Source organism: Larus michahellis, chromosome 3 (assembly GCF_964199755.1).
Source record: "Larus michahellis chromosome 3, bLarMic1.1, whole genome shotgun sequence".
Classification (NCBI taxonomy): Eukaryota; Metazoa; Chordata; class Aves; order Charadriiformes; family Laridae; genus Larus; species Larus michahellis.
The window spans coordinates 28,644,604-28,665,113 of NC_133898.1; the positions used below are offsets into that span (position 1 = coordinate 28,644,604).

Consider the following 20,510-nt stretch of genomic DNA (forward strand, 5'->3'; position numbering starts at 1 on the left):
TACTAACTCACTCATCGAAATTTCAGCTTAAGTGCTCATTTCTCTCTGACCAGCAGCATCCTTCCGATTGTTTCAGAGACTTGCAAAATTATTTGCAAAATATCTACAAGGATCCTGTTGGATAAAAGCAAAACAACCAAAGAAAGCTCCTTACACCCCAAAGAGCTAGCACTCTAAACTGGTATCCATTCCTAACCTAAGAATAGCCTGTAAGCCCCTAAAACATATTCTAAGCCTATCACTCGGACTTACAAAGAAGGCTGAAACATGAGTATAGCTTCTGCTTATTTTCCAAGGGAGGTGGGGTGGGGAGCGGAAGAGGCACTTTCCCTCTTTTCCTTGTTTAAAGAAGTACACCTCTCTCACTTACACTCACCTGTAATTCAGCACAGATCCAACGCTAAAAATAAATTATTCTTGGAAAGCACTTGGATTTTCCCTGTATAACTGATGATTGAATAACCTGGCAAAGGATCCTTTCCAATTACTGAAAAGAATTCCTGTTCTTTTCTCAATGCTTTCACATAGTACTTTTTCAGATACAGCTGTTTAAGTACCCTACCCTCCCCACAGTCAAATTCATATTACACCTAATTAAGTAAGGTATCTAATGATGTGGGCCACAGCACTAAGTTTCGAAAGATTTATTTTTTTTTCCAGGCTACTTTAAAGAAGTAGTAAAAGAGCAGAAAGGCAAGAAACTAAACAGAGAGGCGTTTAAGAGTTTACGGATCAAGCTGCGGTGTGCTCTCTGGTTCTGTGGTTCAAAGGTACATACAGAAGCTCTCCCATCTGCAAAAAGCTGACAAAACTAATGAAGGTAGAAGCAACCTATTAATGCATATACCACTTCACTCATCACCTTGCAGAAGACATAACTGCAAGGAGAGGTCTGAGCAAGAGGATCTACAATGCTGCCGATGGCAGAGACTGACTGACTGGATCAGAGAGATCATATAAAACAAGGAGAGTCCTTCCTTCTGCAGCAGAGAGCGCTACCCACAGTGATGCCATACAACAGTCACTGGTGAAACACGGCCAGTGAGAATCCTCACTTCTCAGACTACGTTTTTCTGTCATACTCTATTGCATTATGTTACCTCTGACTCTGTTAACACTAAACATTCTGCTTCCTTTAAGCTCTCCTATACTAAGAATTTCATTACTGATGTATCTAGCACCCACAACCTCCTCTCCTTGGTGCACACAACTGAAAACATTGCCAGAGAAATGAGTACTAGGGAAACCACCTCAGCTAGTCTGCTCAAATCTCCAATATGGGAAGAAGATAGAATCATAGAATCATAGAATTGTTGAGGTTGGAAGGGACCTTTAAGATCATCGAGTCCAACCTTTAGCCTACCCTGACAAGAGCCACTTCTAAACCATGTCCCTCAGTGCCCCATCTACTCTTTTTTTAAACACCTCCAGAGATGGTGAATCCACCACCTCCCTGGGCAACCTATTCCAATGTTTAATAACCCTTTCAGTGAAAAAATGTCTCCTAATATCTAATCTAAACCTCCCCTGACGTAACTTGAACCCGTTTCCCCTCGTCCTATCACTTGTCACCAGGGAGAAGAGGTCAGCCCCCATCTCTCTACAACCTCCTTTCAGGTAGTTGTAGAGGGTGATAAGGTCTCCCCTCAGCCTCCTCTTCTCCAGGCTAAACAACCCCAGCTCCCTCAGTCCTTCCTCATAAGGTTTGTCCTCCAGGCCCCTCACCAGCTTTGTAGCCCTTCTCTGGACACGCTCCAACACCTCAATGTCCCTCTTGTAGCGAGGGGCCCAAAACTGAACGCAGTACTCAAGGTGGGGCCTCACCAGTGCCGAGTACAGGGGGATGATCACTTCCCTAGTCCGGCTCACCACACTATTCCTGATACAGGCTAGGATGCTGTTCGCCTTCTTGGCCACCTGGGCACACTGCTGGCTCATATTCAGCCGGCTGTCAACCAACACCCCCAGGTCCTTTTCTGCCGGGCTGCTTTCAAGCCACTCTGCCCCAATCCTGTAGCGCTGCATGGGGTTGTTGTGTCCCAAGTGCAGGACCCGGCATTTGGCCTTGTTGAACCTCATACCATTGGTCTCAGCCCATCGGTCCAGCCTGTCCAGATCCCTCTGCAGAGCCAACCTACCCTCAAGCAGATCAACACGCCCGCCCAGCTTAGTGTCATCTGCGAACTTACTGAGGGTGCATTCAATCCCTTCATCCAGATCATTGATAAAGATATTAAAGAGAACCGGCCCCAGCACCGAACCCTGGGGGACACCACTTGTGACTGGACACCAACTGGATTTAACTCCATTTACCACCACTCTCTGGGCACGGCCATCCAGCCAGTTTTTTACCCAGCGAAGAGTGCACCTGTCCAGGCCATGAGCAGCCAGTTTCTCCAGGAGAATGCTGTGGGAAACAGTGTCAAAAGCTTTGCAAAAATCCAAGTAGATAACATCCACAGCTTTTCCCTCATCCACTAAGTGGGTCACCTTATCATAGAAGGATATTAGGTTTGATAGGCATGACCTGCCCTTCACAAACCCATGCTGACTGGGCCTGATCACCCTGTTCTCCTGCATGTGCCGTGTAATGGCACTGAGGAGGATCTGTTCCATGAAGATGCCAGAACCAATTAGAGAAAGAGGTCAGAGTTACATCTTCAGGGTGTAATACATAAAACACAAAAATCACAGTGCCAGGAAGTATAGCTTTACACAAACTAAGCCTCCTTAATGTAGAACTCAGAAAGGCATCGGAAAAAAAAAAAAGCCTGAAAGGAAACAAAGTTCTTGGTCTGAAATGGGGCATTGGCACATTCTGTTCCTCAAAATCTCTCTCACTGCAGCAAGTATGATTACCTCCTAAGTCCAGAGCTATGGGCAACTCATCGAAAGCAGTTACACAAATATCATGTATACTCATGAAGCCTTTGAGATCAGAGGTACAACCCTGCCACTTAAGCCTTTATGGGATTCTTCACGAAGAATGTGTTGTAAAGGCAGATAAGATCTATAGGAAGATGGATGCTTGGTTTTTTGAATTCTTACTAACAAAAGAGCCTCAGGTACAGAAAGCACCTGGAAACTGGTTGGATTTGGCGTTGAGGGTTTTTTTGTTTGGGTTTTGGTTTTTGGTTGTTGTTTTAGTTTTGTGGTTTGGGGGTTTTTTGGTTGTGTTTTGTTTATGGGAGCTATTCTCATCCTCTAGAAGAAAAAATTAGAAAGCCAAAAAACTTGGTTTTGGGACATCCCAGCATATAAGCTGCCTCTTAAAGATTTTCTACTCTTCAATAAGAAGTGCTTTCACCAAAGGAATACTCAAGTCAAACTGAGGAACTATTAATATGATCAGAAAGACTTCTGTGGCTCCCCCTGGAAACACAGACGAGTGGGACATCATTTTTTATTCCTTATGACTTACTCCTTTAGAAAATATTGTCAAACGCCAGCTTGTCACATAGCATTATGTTGTCTCTTAACAGAAGATTTTGCAAGGTATCAGTAGAGATTTAAATAATGTTTTGCTTAATTTAAGACCATACTAACATGTCTGCTGCAGAAGCATTGCTATCCCATGCTTTTTATCTGTGTTATTTGTTAGCAGTACTGTCAACCTAAGGGTTGAATCAGAACTTAGTGAGCAAACAGTGCAGCAGCCTCAGGTCAGTTCTGCCTCTTGAGGTTTGCAAGGCAGTTTGGGGATTTTTATTGCATCCAGTTTTGTGGCACAAAGACATACATCTGGCTGTGTTACAAACTTTGTTACTCACATGAATGCTTGACTGCTTTCTTGCACTCATACAGACTCCAAGGATCTCTATATTTAATATGCATTCTGACAACAGGAATAAAGTCAGTGCAGCCAGAACCACCCACATGCAAGACAGACATCTTTAAAGCACCATGTATGTTTCTGCTGAAGAAGAGTCTCCCATTGTCAAACAACTTTTGAGATCCCCAGGTATCAGACTGCCACCTTAACTTGTTTTCTTCTTCTTTCAGACGGTGCAGAAATTGTCGTCACACATTCCCCACAATTTTTTTATTTCCTACGATCCTAGTGAATTTTTACAAAGTTAGTAATCCACAAGGAAGTTTAAATATACACACACTTGACATTTATTACTCCAAATCACACCACGTCCTTTTATTTGAAAGCCTAAAAAGCATGCTTGGTAGCATCACCAAACAATTCAACATTCTTCTCACAGGCACAATACTCAGATACCAAAGTGACAAACTCCGTAACAGAATTCAAGGCTGAAAACCCTGCGACAAGCATTTCACAGATGCTTTTAGATTATTTTATTATCTTTTTACTAGAAAGACATACCAGCTTATTAAAAGTGATGCAGAAAATTGAATTGAACACACCTGCCAATGCTGAGTCACAGCGTTCCACACTCCCACTTTCCCTGTATGGCTTGTAGCCACCAACTGGTTGCCAATGAAGAAGAGAGCATCTACAGGGACTCCAAGACTGAACACTCCTACAAAAAATGAAGAGTCTATGAAGCTCATCTAAAATAAAGAGAAAAAACCAGTAACAATGGAATCTCTTCACTATTATCATGCGTCATATTTATTACAGCAGCAAGTAAAAGAACAGCCAAAACTGGGTTTGCAGCGTACTATGTGAGGTACCATTCCAGCAGCAAACTGGGTTCCATTAAACTAAATGGCAGCCTGATGTCATCTCTGCTGATACAATCATTACTTAGAAAGGAGAAATGAGGCAAGAGACAGAAAAGCCTACGTGATATATGCATTCCTTATTTTTCTACAGCCATCAAGTTCTCAAATGGCTTTATACATCCTAAGGCATTAAACAAAAAATAAATAAAAATCCTATTACAGCAAGCAGGATTTTTTTGGTTGTTTTGTGTTTGTTTTTTGTAATCTGTGACTATTAAGTGTCATTTAAGAAGCATTAATTTCATGGGTTTTGCTAGACAGACTAATTTATGCCATACTAGTTTGCAATTACCTTTTAAAGTATTAGAAGTTCTCACCACTTTTTTTTTTTTTTAAGTCCAATCAAATAGATGTAGTCTGAAAACATATTTTAGAAACTAAATACAGCTACAAGGCTTCATCCTTATTCTTGGAAAAAGACCGAACAACCCCAATGTGACAGTACTTGAATACATTTAAATTTCTCTTTTAGCAGAAATACTTGAACCTGGAAAAATAAGCAGCTTGAAAAAGCCTATTTCTTTCTTTCTCTTTTCATCTCCAGATCTTTAAGTTTGGTTACAGCCCATGAGTAGAGAATACAGGCTATTAAAAATTGAAACTGTACGGGGAACTAGTTTCACCAATCGTCACATACTATTCAAAATCTGAAAGATAAGACTTACCAGCAAATGCTGGTCTTCCAAGTAAAGGAAGTGTGGCATCAAGAATGTTTCACTTAATAAAAATCAAAACACTGCAGAACGTGACATGCATTGATGACTATGGTTACAGTGAACCTTAACATCTGAGTTTTTCCACAAAATCTGTCCTCTCTTTAGAGCTTCCTAGTCTCATCATAGATCCAATATGAGTATTTTTAGTTGAACTGCAAACTTGGATAGCATACTACATTTTGTACTATTTATTGTACCATGTATTTAAAAGTTACAGCAAACTAAAAAAGTCTAAAGATCATTTCCAATTTTGCCAGCTATGGCCCTGTCTGTTGTTTTTACTTACAAACTCAGTTTGTAAGTAATTCCAGGCTAAGTTTGACTGCCTGGCAAGTACAAAAATCATTACTACTGGGGATACATTACACTAGCAAGTGTCAAGCTTCACCCCTAAGTTTCCTACTCCATACTGCTCACTATACGTATTTATATTACTCCTCACTAATACACTTTAACTGCATCAGATTATGTTTTCAAAACAAGAGCACCCAATACCTGGAAAATTTCCCAACGTTGTTTTGGACAAATTCAAATGAACAGAGTGACATTCCCAACCAAGAAGCAGCCTTCTGTTACACCCCAAGAAGAAACCTCGGGAAGCTCAATATATACTTATGTTTTAATTAGGATGCTAAACTGTTTTCCAGGGAACAGTACAATCATTCAATGCAGATGAGATTCAGCAGTACAGGGCACATGAAAAAGGCAAGAATAAAAAAATCCACAGAAACAACTAGAATTGATTACTCCAGAGAAGGATGAGGTTCAAGGAAATCAAGGAAGACAGCTTGAATGGTCTAGAGGAATTTGAAGTGTCAGTCCTGCTTAGGCTCAACAATCTTGAGACCCCTCCACAGGGGAGACAATGCTATATGTAATGACAGGCTCTTGTCTTAAGGGTCCCTCTCGGTAAAATACTGCTTACAGCAGCCATCCAGCAGCAGTGTCTTATGTAAGTAATACTGAAAGGAAAGAGAACGCTCTGGGAGAGCTCTATCACAAAGATGCCAGCCCCACAATTTTCTGAAGATGGTGTCGCCAGGCTCCAACAACTTTTTGGAACAAGTAGTTTCTTTCAAAAGATGATAGCAACGTACTGCATCTTTAACACAAAGCAGGACTGCAAGTATTTGCCACTACAAAGAAACAAGGCAGCTATATTCAAGTTATTGCACAAGCATATTTTAGGGGTTTTTTTAAACAAAGCAGCATGACCATTATCCAAAAGGGGAACAGTACATTTTGTTCCATGTTAGTTGGACTAAAGATTCAATCCTGTAGGCACTTTCTCTCTGCTCCCCCTGGCCCCAAGTGGCATTTCCTTTGTTTCATAAAGTCCCTTCAGTGCAGAACAGCCTGTTTAGCAAAAGCACTTCCTTCAGTTTTGTTGTCATGTTCAGTTGTAGGCTGAGTTACAGAACCTTATGATGTTGGCATATTTTAGGGGTTTTATTTGAAGTAAAAGTCCACTTATGATTTTTGCCTTTCTTTGCACTTGATTTCCAAAAGTCTAAGATGTTGCTTCACGTATCTTATTGCAAGTCACAAGGAAACACAAGCAGCTAAGTGGAACCAGAAAACGCCAGAGGAATGCAATAGCATAGCGCTTATAGCAATGCCTATTACAGGAGTACAGCTGTCACGCTAACTCTTCCCTGCCTTTAAGATTTGGTCAAGGAGAGCATAGCAGAAGAAAAGGCTTCTCAAGTACAATATTTACTCCCTGTTTAATAGAGATAGTTCACATTCAACTGTTAGACACGTATTTCAGTTTTTATGTTTTTTTCAAATACAATAGAACCTCCTTTTCTGTTTTGCTGACCACAATTACATACAAGAACTCCAAGAGTCACAAGTAAAAGAGTAGTATACAGCTGCATTATCTCATACAAGACCTTTGCCTTTCCCCACCTTCAAGTCTGACTTGGTGCTTCCACTCATTCAAGCATAAGAAAAAAAGCATCAGCCATTAACATAGCTAGAAATTGCCTGAGCATCTTTCAAGTAAGCTCTTCCTTAAAAGGCACGTGGATCAAAACTTGAATTTGGTCATTTTGACTTTAAATAATGACCACATTATTTCTCATTACTTCAACTATGGTGATACATCTAATAACAAGTCAACTCAGCATAAAGTTTCAGAGAAAAGCAGCCACATAAGGAGACTGCTGTCAGGCTTTGTTAGCAGTATCCACTGCCAGAGGAAACAGACATTACTGTCGTAACAGTGGTGATTCAAACACCAGGGATGAGGCTACATGAAGTTCCTAATAGCATTCCCTTCACTGCCTCCCAAACTTGCCCTGTATTTGAACAACAGCAAGTCAGACAAGCCATCAGATCAGTACCAAGGAATATTTTCTTCTGAAAACGTCTTCTAGTTCTAAAGCCTCCCTAATTGTGTATCCTTCAGTGCCAAGGTATACAGACAGTAATGTCAATCAGAAAAGGAAGGTCAAAAGAAAGCATATCTCCCCTGATGAGCAAGTCTGGCAAACTGGTAACAATGGGCGAAGAGAAAGCTGAGGTACAGCTTTTTTGCATCAGACTTCACAGGCAACCTCTCTGCCCACACCTCTCGAGTGGATGGACCGCAAGGCAGGAACTGGGGGAGAAAAGTCCCTCCCAATGTAAGAGAAGATCAGGTGCGTGACCACCTGAGGAACCTGAACATACAGAAATCTATGGCACCTCATGAGATGCACCCCAGAGTCCAGAGGGAACTGGCTGATGTAGTTGCCAAGCTATTCTCCACGACATTTGAAAAGTCATGGCAGTCAGGTGAAGTCCTCAGTGACTGGAAAAAGGGAAACATTGCAACCCTTTTAAAAAATGGTAGAAAGGAGGACCCTGGGAACTACTGCCCTATCAGCCTCACCTCTGTGCCTGGGAAGATCATGGAACAGATCCTCCCTGAAGCTATGCTAAGGCACACAGAGGACAGGGAGGTGATTTGAGACAGCCAGCATGGCTTCACCAAGGGCAAATCCTGCATGACCAACTCAGTGGCCTTCTGTGATGGAGTGACTACATCAGTGGACAAGGGAAGAGCGGTGGATGTCATCTATCTGGACATTGTCTGGCAACAATGTGTGCTTGCAGCCCAGAAAGCTAACCATACCCTGAGCTGCATCAAAAGAAGCGTGGCCAGCAGGTCAAGGGAGGTGATCCTGCCTCTCTGCTCTGCTCTCATGAGACCTCACCTGGAGTACTGCGTCCAGCTCTGAAGCCCTCAGCACAGGAAAGACACGGACCTGCTGGAGCAGGTCCAGAGGAGGGCCACAAAAATGATCAGAGGGCTGGAGCACCTCTCCTGTGAGGACAGGCTGAGAGAGTTGGGGTTGTTCAGTCTGGAGAAGAGAAGGCTCCGGGGAGACCTTATTGCAGCCTTTCAGTGTTTAAAGGGGGCCTACAGGAAAGCTGGGGACAAACTTTTTAGCAGAGCCTGTTGCAATAGGACAAAGTTTAATGACTTTAAACTAAAAAAGGGAAGACTTAGATGAGATATAAGGAATAAATTTTTTACAGTAAGGGTGGTGAAGCACTGAAACAGGTTGCCCAGAGAAGTGGTAGATACACCATCCCTGGAAACATTCAAAGTCAAGTTGGACGGGGCTCTGAGCAACCTGATCTAGTTGAAGATGTCCCCTGCTCATTGCAGGTGATGTTGGACTAGATGACTTTTAAAAGTCCCTTCCAACCCAAACTATTCTATGATCCTAATTCCTGTATGCTTAAGACAGTAGAGCATGCTTTTTCCCTACAAAGTTGTAAAATTCCATTTATGAACTATATTTGACAGAACTGAAATCTGAAACCTTTTCATCATCTCTGTGTAAAAATATGGCTTTAGTAAGGCAAATGACAAAAAAAAAAAAAAGAACAGAATCTCTCAGTAGCTGTAGTTTTCCACCTCAGAAACTTAGTTCCTTTGTGCCACGGCCTAGATTTGAATGCAAGTCCAGGGAAAAGTTTAACTCTAATTTGCATCTTCAGACAAAAACTCGAGCTGAACTGAACAGTATTAGTTAGTATCTGTTCAGTAAAAAGACTACTTTTTTATTATTCATCTTTTTGGTTTTGAGAAAGGACTCCTCTAGCATGACAGAGAAGGTAATATGCTCCAATACATTATTTACTACAGCTTGTTTTGTCACTTTGTAAAACTGATTACTGAACACTGCTAATTATACACACCTCAAAACAAGGTCTTGGACTTCCTTCTGGTTAAACACACACAAAAAAGAAAAAAATCCAAGCAGTTATAGTTACCAATTTCACTGCCACTACCACCATCCTGAATGCTCCACAAGATTATGCTACTCTCAGAGGCAACTGCAACCATCTTATCCTTGTCTCCATGAGGTCCTCCAACCACCTTAGCGTTGAGAGCCACTCGCTCAATTGTCCAGTCCAGATAGGGACTTGTGAACACCTGCTGCCACCCAGATGATTCTTTAATTCTGGAAGGACAAAGGAGGGAACAGGGAGCAGAGGTTAGAGATTCAGATACAGACATCTCAGTCTAAGCCTGAACAACTGTGGATGATCCAGCCAAGAGCCTGGGCTAGTAAAAGGGCTAGAGAATAAGGTTCAGCATAAAACTTTAGAAGAAATCTCTATTAATTTCCAGAGGCAAGGTATTCCAGAGGCATATCATGTAAGACATCCAATCATGCTGTAGCATCAAGCTGTGCTATCTAGTCACATTTTCTGTTTATGGTATACTGTAGACAGACTATACTGAATATAAGCTTTATTTTTAGAGACTCATTTGCCTGTGCAGTTTTAAAGACTTACGTGATGCCAGAAAAACACAATTTGTCTGATTTAATTTTAGGCAATAATTTAGATACTTTGCAACTGAGCTAGAGCACAGTAAATCTAACCTTCCATGTTAACATGGAAAGCAGAAACATATCTATAGCATTTTTTACCATTGTTGCCATTCTTTCAGCTCAGCATTGCATCCCATCTGGAGATGAAGCATCACAGATCACTGTGCTCTACCCACACAGCATGCAGGAGAAACTGTAGTGAAGTGACTTAAGAGCAGGACCGCAACATCCATAAGCCTTTAAATGCAACCAAGACATTCTTGCAAGCTTTATTATCAAGTTTCAAAGACTTCAAAGGGAAAAAAAATATTATCTTTAGGATGCACTGTGCTTTGCTGTAGCTTTTTACTAAAATAATTATCTCGAGTATTTAAATAATATCTGTTACAAGCAGACAAAAGAATGTCACAAAGCTACATATCTGAATATATTTCATTTCTTACTGTGTGGGATTCACTGTCCAGTCCACTACAAATTACCACTTTTTTTGAGAAGTGATTCTGGCTAAGATGCAGATGTTCAGTTGTTACATTAAAATAAGCCTGACAAGAATCTTGAAAATCACATCACTTGAATGCAGCATAGTAGCATAAACAAGCTTTCTTAAAATTTGTGCATAGAGGGAAGTAGTTTTAAGTGTATGCTGTCTCCTCAAACACTACATATTCAAAGAGGTCTGGGCAAATTGACTTAGGCAGATACTAAGATGCAGCAGAGAGGGGGAAAAACTATTACCAAAGCTGTATAAGAGCAGAACGGAGGAGGGAAAATTCCACCATTGTATTCCTAGAGTTCCTGCAAGTTCCCGAAGGAAAAATATTCAAATCAAGACAAGACTGCTACCTTGAGTCACTACGAAGAAAAGCAGCATTTTAAACCGGCATATTGACCTGTGCCCTCTTTCAGCAACCATTCAAGTCTGACACGCTTCATCAAAGAATCAGTAATGACTTAAGTTCAACGTTAACAAGTCTCATTAAGTAGATCACCAAGCAGGAAAGAGGCAGAATCTTTCACTTAAGTGAGCTAGCATCCAAGGAAAACAGTCAGAAATAAAATCCTAAGGAGGGAACAATTAGCACAAAGACAATTGCAAATCATTGCCTCTTTCTCCAGTCAGACCCTATTAAGCATAATTAAAAACAAGAACATTAAGTAGAGCAAGAGAAGCCACATTTAGTACAAATTACAGCAAAACAAATTGCAGTGGTGAATACAAGAGACAAGTTAGATGTGATTTAAGTTACAAAGTTTAAGCAAGTAAATTAGCATGCTATGTAGTGAAAAAGGCAGCAAACGATGGCTTCAGCTTGGTAGTAAAAAAAGAAGCTATTCACATTACACTCTTTATTCTCCCTTCTGTTTCTGAACCACATTATGACAGCGGTGTTTGTTTTTGGCAACAGCTCTTATTAAAACATTACTTCTCATTGAAAAGACAGCCACCAATTAAATCAAGGCTACCAGATGTGAACTGAGAACAGCTTCTGTAGTATGAAGGTGTTACTTATCTTCACCTGATCTTAAAAAATAGCCATTTTGTTTACAAGACATTTAAAGACAACTTTCAGCCATCCACATGAAGTAGCAAGAGCTGAACAGTTCTGTTAAGCCAAAAAACCTGAAGTTTAAGACAAGATACATCACTTATGCATCAAAAATCCATTAACTGTTTCAAGTTCTTTGATACTCTTAACTTCACAGACTGTATTCAAACCCATATAGTAGGAAGAACTTTTAAAGTTAATCTTTCCTTTAAAAGCCTGCTTTAAAACACCATTTTTTCCATTACTTTTGCAAGCATCAAGAATTGACATCAAAGCAGCAGAATCTGAATTTCTATCAAGCAGTTTATTTGCACGAGTAAAAGTGGCAATTCATATTTATAGGAGCAGACTGAAAGTATGATCTACTGTCATTTCAGACTACGGCAAACTTTTTGCTTTGCTCGTAACAAATTATTGGGTTTTTTAGATTCCTGTAACCTGACCAGCAACTATATTCATACCTGTAGCAAACAGCAAAATGGGCATAGGCAGCTACTATCCAGTTGTGGTGGCCAGCTACTATCAGGACTTTCCGTGGGTCCACAGGAAATCCTAAAAACAACAAAGCTAAAGTCAGTCAAGCAACGGGTATTAGAAGATGAGCAGAGACATCCAGAGCAGGACAGAGCTCTCTGCTAGGATATGCAACAGAAACTTTGGTAATGAAGTTTCTCAAGAAACATTTTCAGCTAGATTCCAGTTAGCAATATTACTCCTCACAATCCTTACAACTATTACAGTTCTTACATGGAAGGAATACATTTCATCTCAGTCACTACAATGCATAGTGTTCTAAAGAGAATGACGGAAGTACATGCCTCAGTTTTAAAGCCTGCCAAATTGGTAAAAATTTGAGGATTGTTACTAAATAAGAAGCAACATTTTCTTTTGTAAAAGTTCTTTCCAAATGGTTGGTGCAACCCTGTATAACAGTTTCAGACTGTTAAACTGAAATTTCTAGTATCTCAGAATACCTGTACTTCCTCCATTTACTATCTAGTGGGAGCATGCCTGTTTCTAGTCTATATCTAAATTAGGTTTGGCAGAAGTGTTGGATGTCACTGGAAATCAGGGGTTATGCTACTTCCCTGAGGTAGCTCTCAGCCTTGATATGCTAAAGAAGTAATGCCTAAAGACTGCATCTTCTATCCCATTTACCCCAAGACTGGCCTCTTCCAAAGCTGCAGCAACTCACAAAGAAGAAGCATCAATTCATATCCAAGGCTTATTTCTATATTACCTGGATATAGATTCACCTTTTAACATACTCTGATTTTCTTAACACTGCTACAATTTACACAATTATAGCAGAAATATGACAATTCTAACAGCATCATTTTGCTTGCAAAGTCAAAAGCTGGAAAATGACAGAATTCAAGCCTATCTTATTTACAGTTTTTATATATTTTATATGGAAAGTACTCTGTATAGTCAAAAAACTAAAGACTACCTTTACTCTAAAGATTTGGCTCTTGCAGGGCAAGAGAGGCACCAAGAGTAAGGATAAGGTACTGAACAAAGACCAAAAAGACACTGGTCTGTATGGTTTTTATCATGACTTTAGTACAATGTAAAACATTTGTCTAAGGGGACATACTAAGACTGCACAAAGAACTTTGATTTGCCTTCCTCTCAGCCTTATGTCTTGATTGTGCAGCAGTGAGCCTTAAATGCTGTATAGGGAGTAGTGTTTAAGTAAGCGTTCAGCAATTTAAGATGAGGCAAACATAGAGTAACAGACTGAAAACAGAAATAGTCACTCAGGTTTTATTTCCCAGTGACACTCATCTTTGCAATTTGTTTTGGTTTTAAAACTGACATTCCTTACCTAGCCTGACTGTACCTTCCCCAGTACCAGCAAGCGTAGGTTGGACACCACCTCCATGAATCTCAGTCTCGGAGCAGTTTTGACCAGTCCTAACATCAGCCGGTGGCCCAGCAGTATTATTTATTTTACGGCTGGGAATGCCTATAAAAGAAAAAAGATGTTTGTCCCACTCCATAAACTTTAGCAATATAACAGATATTAAGTCACTTTGAAAATATAGGATTAATACTTGTGCATTTTGATCTAAAGTCTAATTCATCTGCTACAAGAATCAGACAGTATCTTAACACTGAAACAGAAAATGTTTTTACTCTCTACGTTGACATGCACAATTTAAGAAACTCTCTTCAGAAAACTTGTCAACAATTGGCTAAATATTGGCCTAGACTTCAGGTTAACACATGAACTGTGTTCATCTCTACAGAGAAGTAAAAATCTAACAAGTATTCATATTGCTAATCAAAGCTCATTTGTGCTGATTTATCATCTAGACATCAAGCACCTAAAGTAACTGTACCTTCAGAAACACTCCATGCTGATAACATTTAACTGACATGTACCTGAAGAACCTCTACTCTAGTCTACTACCAAACACAGCCGGCTTAGTATTAACATGCCACCCCCCGCCCAGTACTCCAAATAAGGCATTTCATACAGCATGCAGATAAAAGCCTTGGTTTTGAATCAGAACAATGTTCAATCATTCATCTTAATCTTCCATAGGAAAGCCTTCTCTGGACAGTTTGACAGCTAAGGTAACTACCTCAGCCAATCACCCCCACAAATTAAAGCAATAAATGACTGCAAGCAACATCAGACCATGAATACAAAAATACCTGGAGGAGGCAGATAGCCATGAAAAAGGACGCTGCCACAAGATGAGCGTTCCAGTTCTTCACATAGTAGCAATCTTCTCACTGAGGAGTAAAACCAGATACGACCATAGCTTTCACTTACTGGGAAACATTATTTCAAATAAACTTCTGTATCAGTAAGTTTGAAAATCTTCAGGGTCACAGCTGACCAGGACTTGTAAGTGGGTCATTACTATAGTAATAAATATGAGATGACCTCATATTTTAAAAAGAAAAGAAATTACCTAACGGAGTGATTCCATAGAATTCAGCTTCATGCCTGAGAACATTAATACTCACTCCCCTAGAGAAATAAAAAACAAAACAACAAAATACCTTCAATATAAATACTTGCATGTATCTAGATATTACACAATGTCAGTGTCAAGCTACCCGTTACAGAATTACCACCAAATGCATTTAATATGTTGATTTCTGAGATTTCAAAGTGATCTTAATATTAATTATCTTTCATTAAAATAAGGATACAGGAAAAATAAAAAAATACATTCCCAAGAGTGGTTTAAATTACAAGAATCCACTAACAAAATATAATGCTACCATTTCTGCCTCCACCACACAATACACATTCTCTAGGCATGGCACCAGATCTACCAGGGAGCTGAGTCATATACTAGGCACCCCACTAGTTAAGTGAAACTGAACAATCTTCATTTGAAAAAGTTTTCTAATGCATCTGATCAAATTAATTTAATTAATTAATTAGAACTCCTTACCGTAAGTCTAACTCCTTTGTGCGAAGAAAATTTAAAATGGGTGCAAATGCTGCCGGATCTCGATCAATAAATATCTGCAAAGAAAAATCGCTGTACTTTTAGCATTATTATAGAGCAACTACCAATTAAAATGCTTTTTTACGCTGAGCATGGGAAAGAGGAGTTGAAGATGAGGCAGTCAGCAGAGAAACACAACCCAAAGTTTTTGGACTACTCCTTTCTCTCATTATTCTTCTACCATTCAACATTCTTAAAAGACATACATACAAACGCTGCTACAAACAGATGGCACTTAATAAACATATTATTTAAGTTCTAGAGTCTCCACAAAGGTCAACAGGTACACTCTATCATGTGTTCAGAATGCAGTAAATTAGTAAGACCAAGATAAGTTTAGACTTTTTTTAATTAAGTCAATTGCCATTACAACTACCTCTACACTTTACCAAAGTAGCCATGTGCCCTACTCAACAACATTGCTGTAACTATAGCTTACCATTTAAGAATATCATATGCACAGACTGAAATGGCCATTTTGCTATATTTATTTGCCAACAAGAGCTACATTTCCACGTCAGGATTACTCAACTACATACGTAATACCATCTAATGAAAATTACCCCTCCCTCTGCAATACAGGAATTAGCGGTTCTTTCTGTTTAAAAAAAGTACAGTTTCTGTCTCTCCATTGTCTGTACAATGCAGAATGAGCACAAAAATATGCACATCGTTCCCGTCTCACTTGTCTTGTAATAAAAATGAGAACCAAGCAATCCAGAGATGTCAACAATTTTCATGAAAGTTTGGAGACCATGACAAGTAATTACATGTGTGAGACCTTTATTCTGACCCAAAATATCTTTAAAACTTCACTAGACATAACAATTAATTAAATACTCACAGTCATTCTCCCACTCAATAGCATGAACAGTATTGCAACTAGGCTTTGAGATTGTAAGAAAGAGGGTAGTGTATTTTCTATAGAGCCTAACACAAGGAAAAGAAAATACATGGGGACGTTCTGAAATTATTTCAAAGTCCCATATTTTGCTCCTATTGAAATAAGTGACAAAACACGAACAAAAGGTCAAGTCCAATTGAAGATTACTCCTCACGGACACTGATGGTACTGTCAGCATTTTAAACGTAGGCTTCTGCAACACTAGTATTTGGGGTTATGTAATAAAATATGACAGAGAAAATACTGGAAAAAGCCAAAACAAGTTTTTAGAAATCTAGAAACGTGAATGCTTTTAATTCATTTGGCCATTTGTTTTCCACACTTTTAAGCATAGCTGGCTCAGGCAGTGTAACTCCCACTGGTACTCACAGTGAATACTCTTTAGGAGAGAATCTAACTAAAAGCATAACATTAAATTAATGATTTATCAATAGATTTATTACTCACAGCACCAGTTTCGTCCTTCAGTGTTGATATTCTTCCACTCAGCAAACTAAAACACAGGAAATCTTCGTTAGATGTCCCCCAGAAACGTACTAACACAAATACAATATAGCAGCACTCTCCGTTTGCTCTATTTATGTATTGTAGACTGCATTTAGTAAAACTGTATAGCTGGGCAAAGAAAACTGCCTAGGTAAGGCAGAATGCTGGTGAGGGTGAAGTATCTCTCCTGAACAAAGGAGCAGTGTGTGCACACCTGAGGAAAGGCTAAGAGCTGCATCATAAGGACCTTCAGATTCCCAAAGAAAACAGACACAAGGCCTAGCCCAAAAGGATGGAAAAGTTTTCCCAGTCACCCAGAAGGTTCCACATTTTGTTACAATCTAGTAAATCAGTAAAAGCTGTTGAAGTAAAAAGAAAGCCTAAACAATCCATTTTGCAAGAACTTACTGAGCAAGAATGGGATGGATGAGTTTTTACATCATTTTACATCAAAGTTTCTCTCCCATCAGATCAAAGTACTTTTGCTCCAGATCAGTAGAAAACACAACACCAAAACCTTGTTTTACAGATACGAAGCAAACTAACTAATGTCAATGGTTTTATTTCAAGATTCCAGCCAAGTCTGGATGACAACTGCCTCTGAGACTTCCATGATATTCCAGGACAGCCTCCTTAGGTAGTACATTTAGTGTTGAGTTACTGGGGAATAGCAAGGGACTTCCTCCTCATCCCTTTCCTTCCTTGCCTCAAAGGTGACATTTCCCTGGCACTCCATTTATCTGAACATTTCAGTAAAACAGGAGCACGTAATGCTGCCTCTCTACGTCAGCTGCCAGGCTTCTACTGGGAAAGAAATCTAGAGTACAAAAACTAAACGTAAGGAAGCAAAACTGCCAGCCTTTAGGCCATCTTTTATTTGTTTGGGATTAACTGGGGTGGTAGAGATACAGCAACTAGCACACAAAATTACTAGGGCACAAACAGTAAGCAGCACAACCTACAGAAGTAGTAAGAGTTAGCAGAAGGATATTCAATAATTCAACAGCTCCTGTACCACAAGTTAAAACCCTCAAAACTTTGACTAAACTCAAGGTGCAGTAATAATTAAGAAAAAAAAAATTAAAGGCAGTGCTACCTTGTATGGTCAATAAGATGACACGTGGCAATATAGTAATAAAGTCAGTGGCATCTGCCTTTCCTGCAGACTTGGAGCGTTATTTCCACAACGCTCCATCTAAGAAGTGACAACTCTTCAGCACATATAAACAGCCATAGCATCATTCACAACAGAAGATGCCTTTTGGATAACAGCTTATTTCAAATTAATCTGTCCCATTGCTTGAGACAGGGAAAAAGCATTAAGGAATAAAGACACTATTTATGGCATAAATTAGGAACTGAGAACATATATCATTTTTTTTTTAATGACTGTTAATTTGTCTTTGTTTAATGTGATGATATATTGCAAATACCTGGAAAAAAATGAGTCTGGAATCCACATTAGTGTTTGTCTTGAAGTGCTGAACCTAGGAAACCAAAGTTACAAGTTTAGAATCAGATGTAAAATTGGAAGGAAGTCTGCTTTATAAAAATTATTTTATTTGTCCAACAAAGCTGATATCACATGGGTTCAGGAAGTTTGAGATCATTTAAACATGCACAAAGTCAAAGCGGTTGCAGATTCTTTGCACAGATTGTCCTTACGCATGAAGCAGGACTGTCCATAAACCCCCAAAGTGTCATTCTTTATATGTTTGTAACACACGGTCCCAAACATTCTACATTTTCTGATTTGCATATTTTGTCAACATTAACGCTTGGAGAGAAAAAAAAAAAGAAAAACAAAAAAAAACCCACAAAACCAACACACAGAAAAAACAGACACACAAAAAGCAGTCTCTAAAATAAAAGTTTATCAACAGTGTGCTACGTTTCTCACTGAGTGCACCTTACTCAGGACTCAAAGGGTGCTACATTGTGCACTGCAAAAGACTACTATGAGCTTCAAGTTAATATTTTACAGTAACCTTAGTTATTTGCCATTTTGCTATTTGGGCTCTCCTAGTAGGGGCCAATACAGTTAAAAGAAAAAGTATTTACTCTGAATCATATTATGAAATAATACAAATTACAGTATTACTTCTGATGCCAGAAAGTACTTTACATAATAAAAAACTATGAACTCTTATACATCTTCTGGTTTTGATTTAACACGAAGACAACTGGACTGGCAGCTTGGACAATGAGTTCATGCCTCCCCTCAGCTCTCTGACTGTACATATCCTCTTACTCGTACTGTGACTAAGAAACCTCGGGTGACCCCTGCATTAGTGGAAATCAAAAAATGCATAAGAAAAATTCTATGGCAGCTTTCCATATAGTACAGGAATACATTACAAAATATTTTTGTAATTGAACGTAACTTATCTAGTTTTCACTTCCGGGGTTTTCCAGTTTTGGAGAAAAAAAAGATGTAAACAAAAAGCATTACTGTATACCCTCTAAGAGGCAGAAACACAAAGGCTATACGGAATTACTGTCCCGCATAAAACGTGAATTGTGTAGCTGCTCACTGCAAGCATAACAATGACAAATCTGTTCTTAACAGAAAATCTACAGCATCAGCATTCTAAGAACAAACATGCACAAAATCTCTTCTTAAAAAAATAATTAAATAATTTAAAGAGAATCAAAGCAGTTTGCTATTTAAATGGAAAGTGACTTTTAAGTATATTTGCAGTTTGGCACAGCTTTTATCATCAGTAACATAGACCACTACCCTTCTCTACTCTAACAGTAAGGGATGATTCATTTAACTACATTACAGTATGTGCATAATAAAAAACAATGACTTACATTAATTTTATCCAACATTAATCCAGACACTGCTTGTAACTATGGGGATAGATGCAGCACCACCAGTCAGCCCTTTTAATGGTCTTCACAAGCTAAAGACTTTTATTGTCTGATACTTTAAATACTTCACAATTTTCAGTTATTTTGGCATTTTTAGAAAAAAAGAAAAGAAAAAGAACCAGAGGACTTGTGGTTTACCAGGAAGGCGTGTATAGGTAGAAAGATATGGAAAAAGCACTAGAACCACAGTTAACTGTCATTTTCTGCAACACTGAATGCTAAATTAATTCTGAAGTAATAAAGAAGGTGTAAAGTGACCATGAAGACATTCAGGATTTTTGAACAGATGTTTAAGAATTTAATAGTACTATCTTTTCAATACGCTACAGCACAATTTCTGACCTGGAAGCACACTTGCATTTAGGCACATGAGTGACAGTCAGCTATTCAGACGTGTCAAGATTGAAGTTTTGGTGGTGTTTTGACCAGCTGGGTTCCACTCTAGTATTTCCAAAGTCAGCTAAAGAGCTTCATAGCAAAACACTTGGGACTAGAAGATGTTTCAGAAGAACAAGCCACAGAATAAGGAGGACGGAAAAGAGAGACATCAACTGATTCCGTGTTCACCTCCTTGCAATTTTATCAGTGGGTTTAGAAAGCACAAGGATTTTCTGTTTGTGATTTAGCGCTATAGTACCAGTTTAGTAAGCACTATCTCACACTAACATATACTTTAGAACTTTTAATACATATACATTAATCTACCTAAACGAGACAGAACGCTCATTTCCAGGATACGGAAAGAAGCTTAGCTAGCAACATTTACAGGTATCGGTGCATCTGCAGCTCCATGAAGCTAACATGTAGCAGTCAGACAGACATCATATGAGTAAAATTTGGCAAATCCAGTGCAATGTCCTCAAATACTCTTAAGCAGGTTGCAGCCTACAGCTATTTTAAAGAAAATAAAGGCAACTGGCAACAGACACATTAAGTGTCAGTTATAAAGCAACCATTTTCATAGTCAATTG

The 20,510-nt window shown here is 39.1% G+C and overlaps 1 protein-coding gene across 1 annotated transcript in view; it reads right to left on the reverse strand.

Moving 5' to 3' along the window:
* The window catches only part of KCTD3 (potassium channel tetramerization domain containing 3), a 31,172-nt gene that overhangs the window by 8,189 nt on the left and 2,473 nt on the right, over positions 1–20,510 (reverse strand). Inside the window, exons 2-10 of the mRNA XM_074579440.1 lie at positions 18,096–18,149; positions 16,624–16,669; positions 15,216–15,289; positions 14,724–14,782; positions 14,461–14,541; positions 13,625–13,765; positions 12,258–12,348; positions 9,684–9,874; positions 4,375–4,490 (exon numbers count right to left, since the gene is read on the reverse strand). Coding sequence (XP_074435541.1) covers positions 4,375–4,490; positions 9,684–9,874; positions 12,258–12,348; positions 13,625–13,765; positions 14,461–14,541; positions 14,724–14,782; positions 15,216–15,289; positions 16,624–16,669; positions 18,096–18,149 — 853 coding nt within the window. The remainder of the gene's footprint in view (positions 1–4,374; positions 4,491–9,683; positions 9,875–12,257; positions 12,349–13,624; positions 13,766–14,460; positions 14,542–14,723; positions 14,783–15,215; positions 15,290–16,623; positions 16,670–18,095; positions 18,150–20,510) is intronic.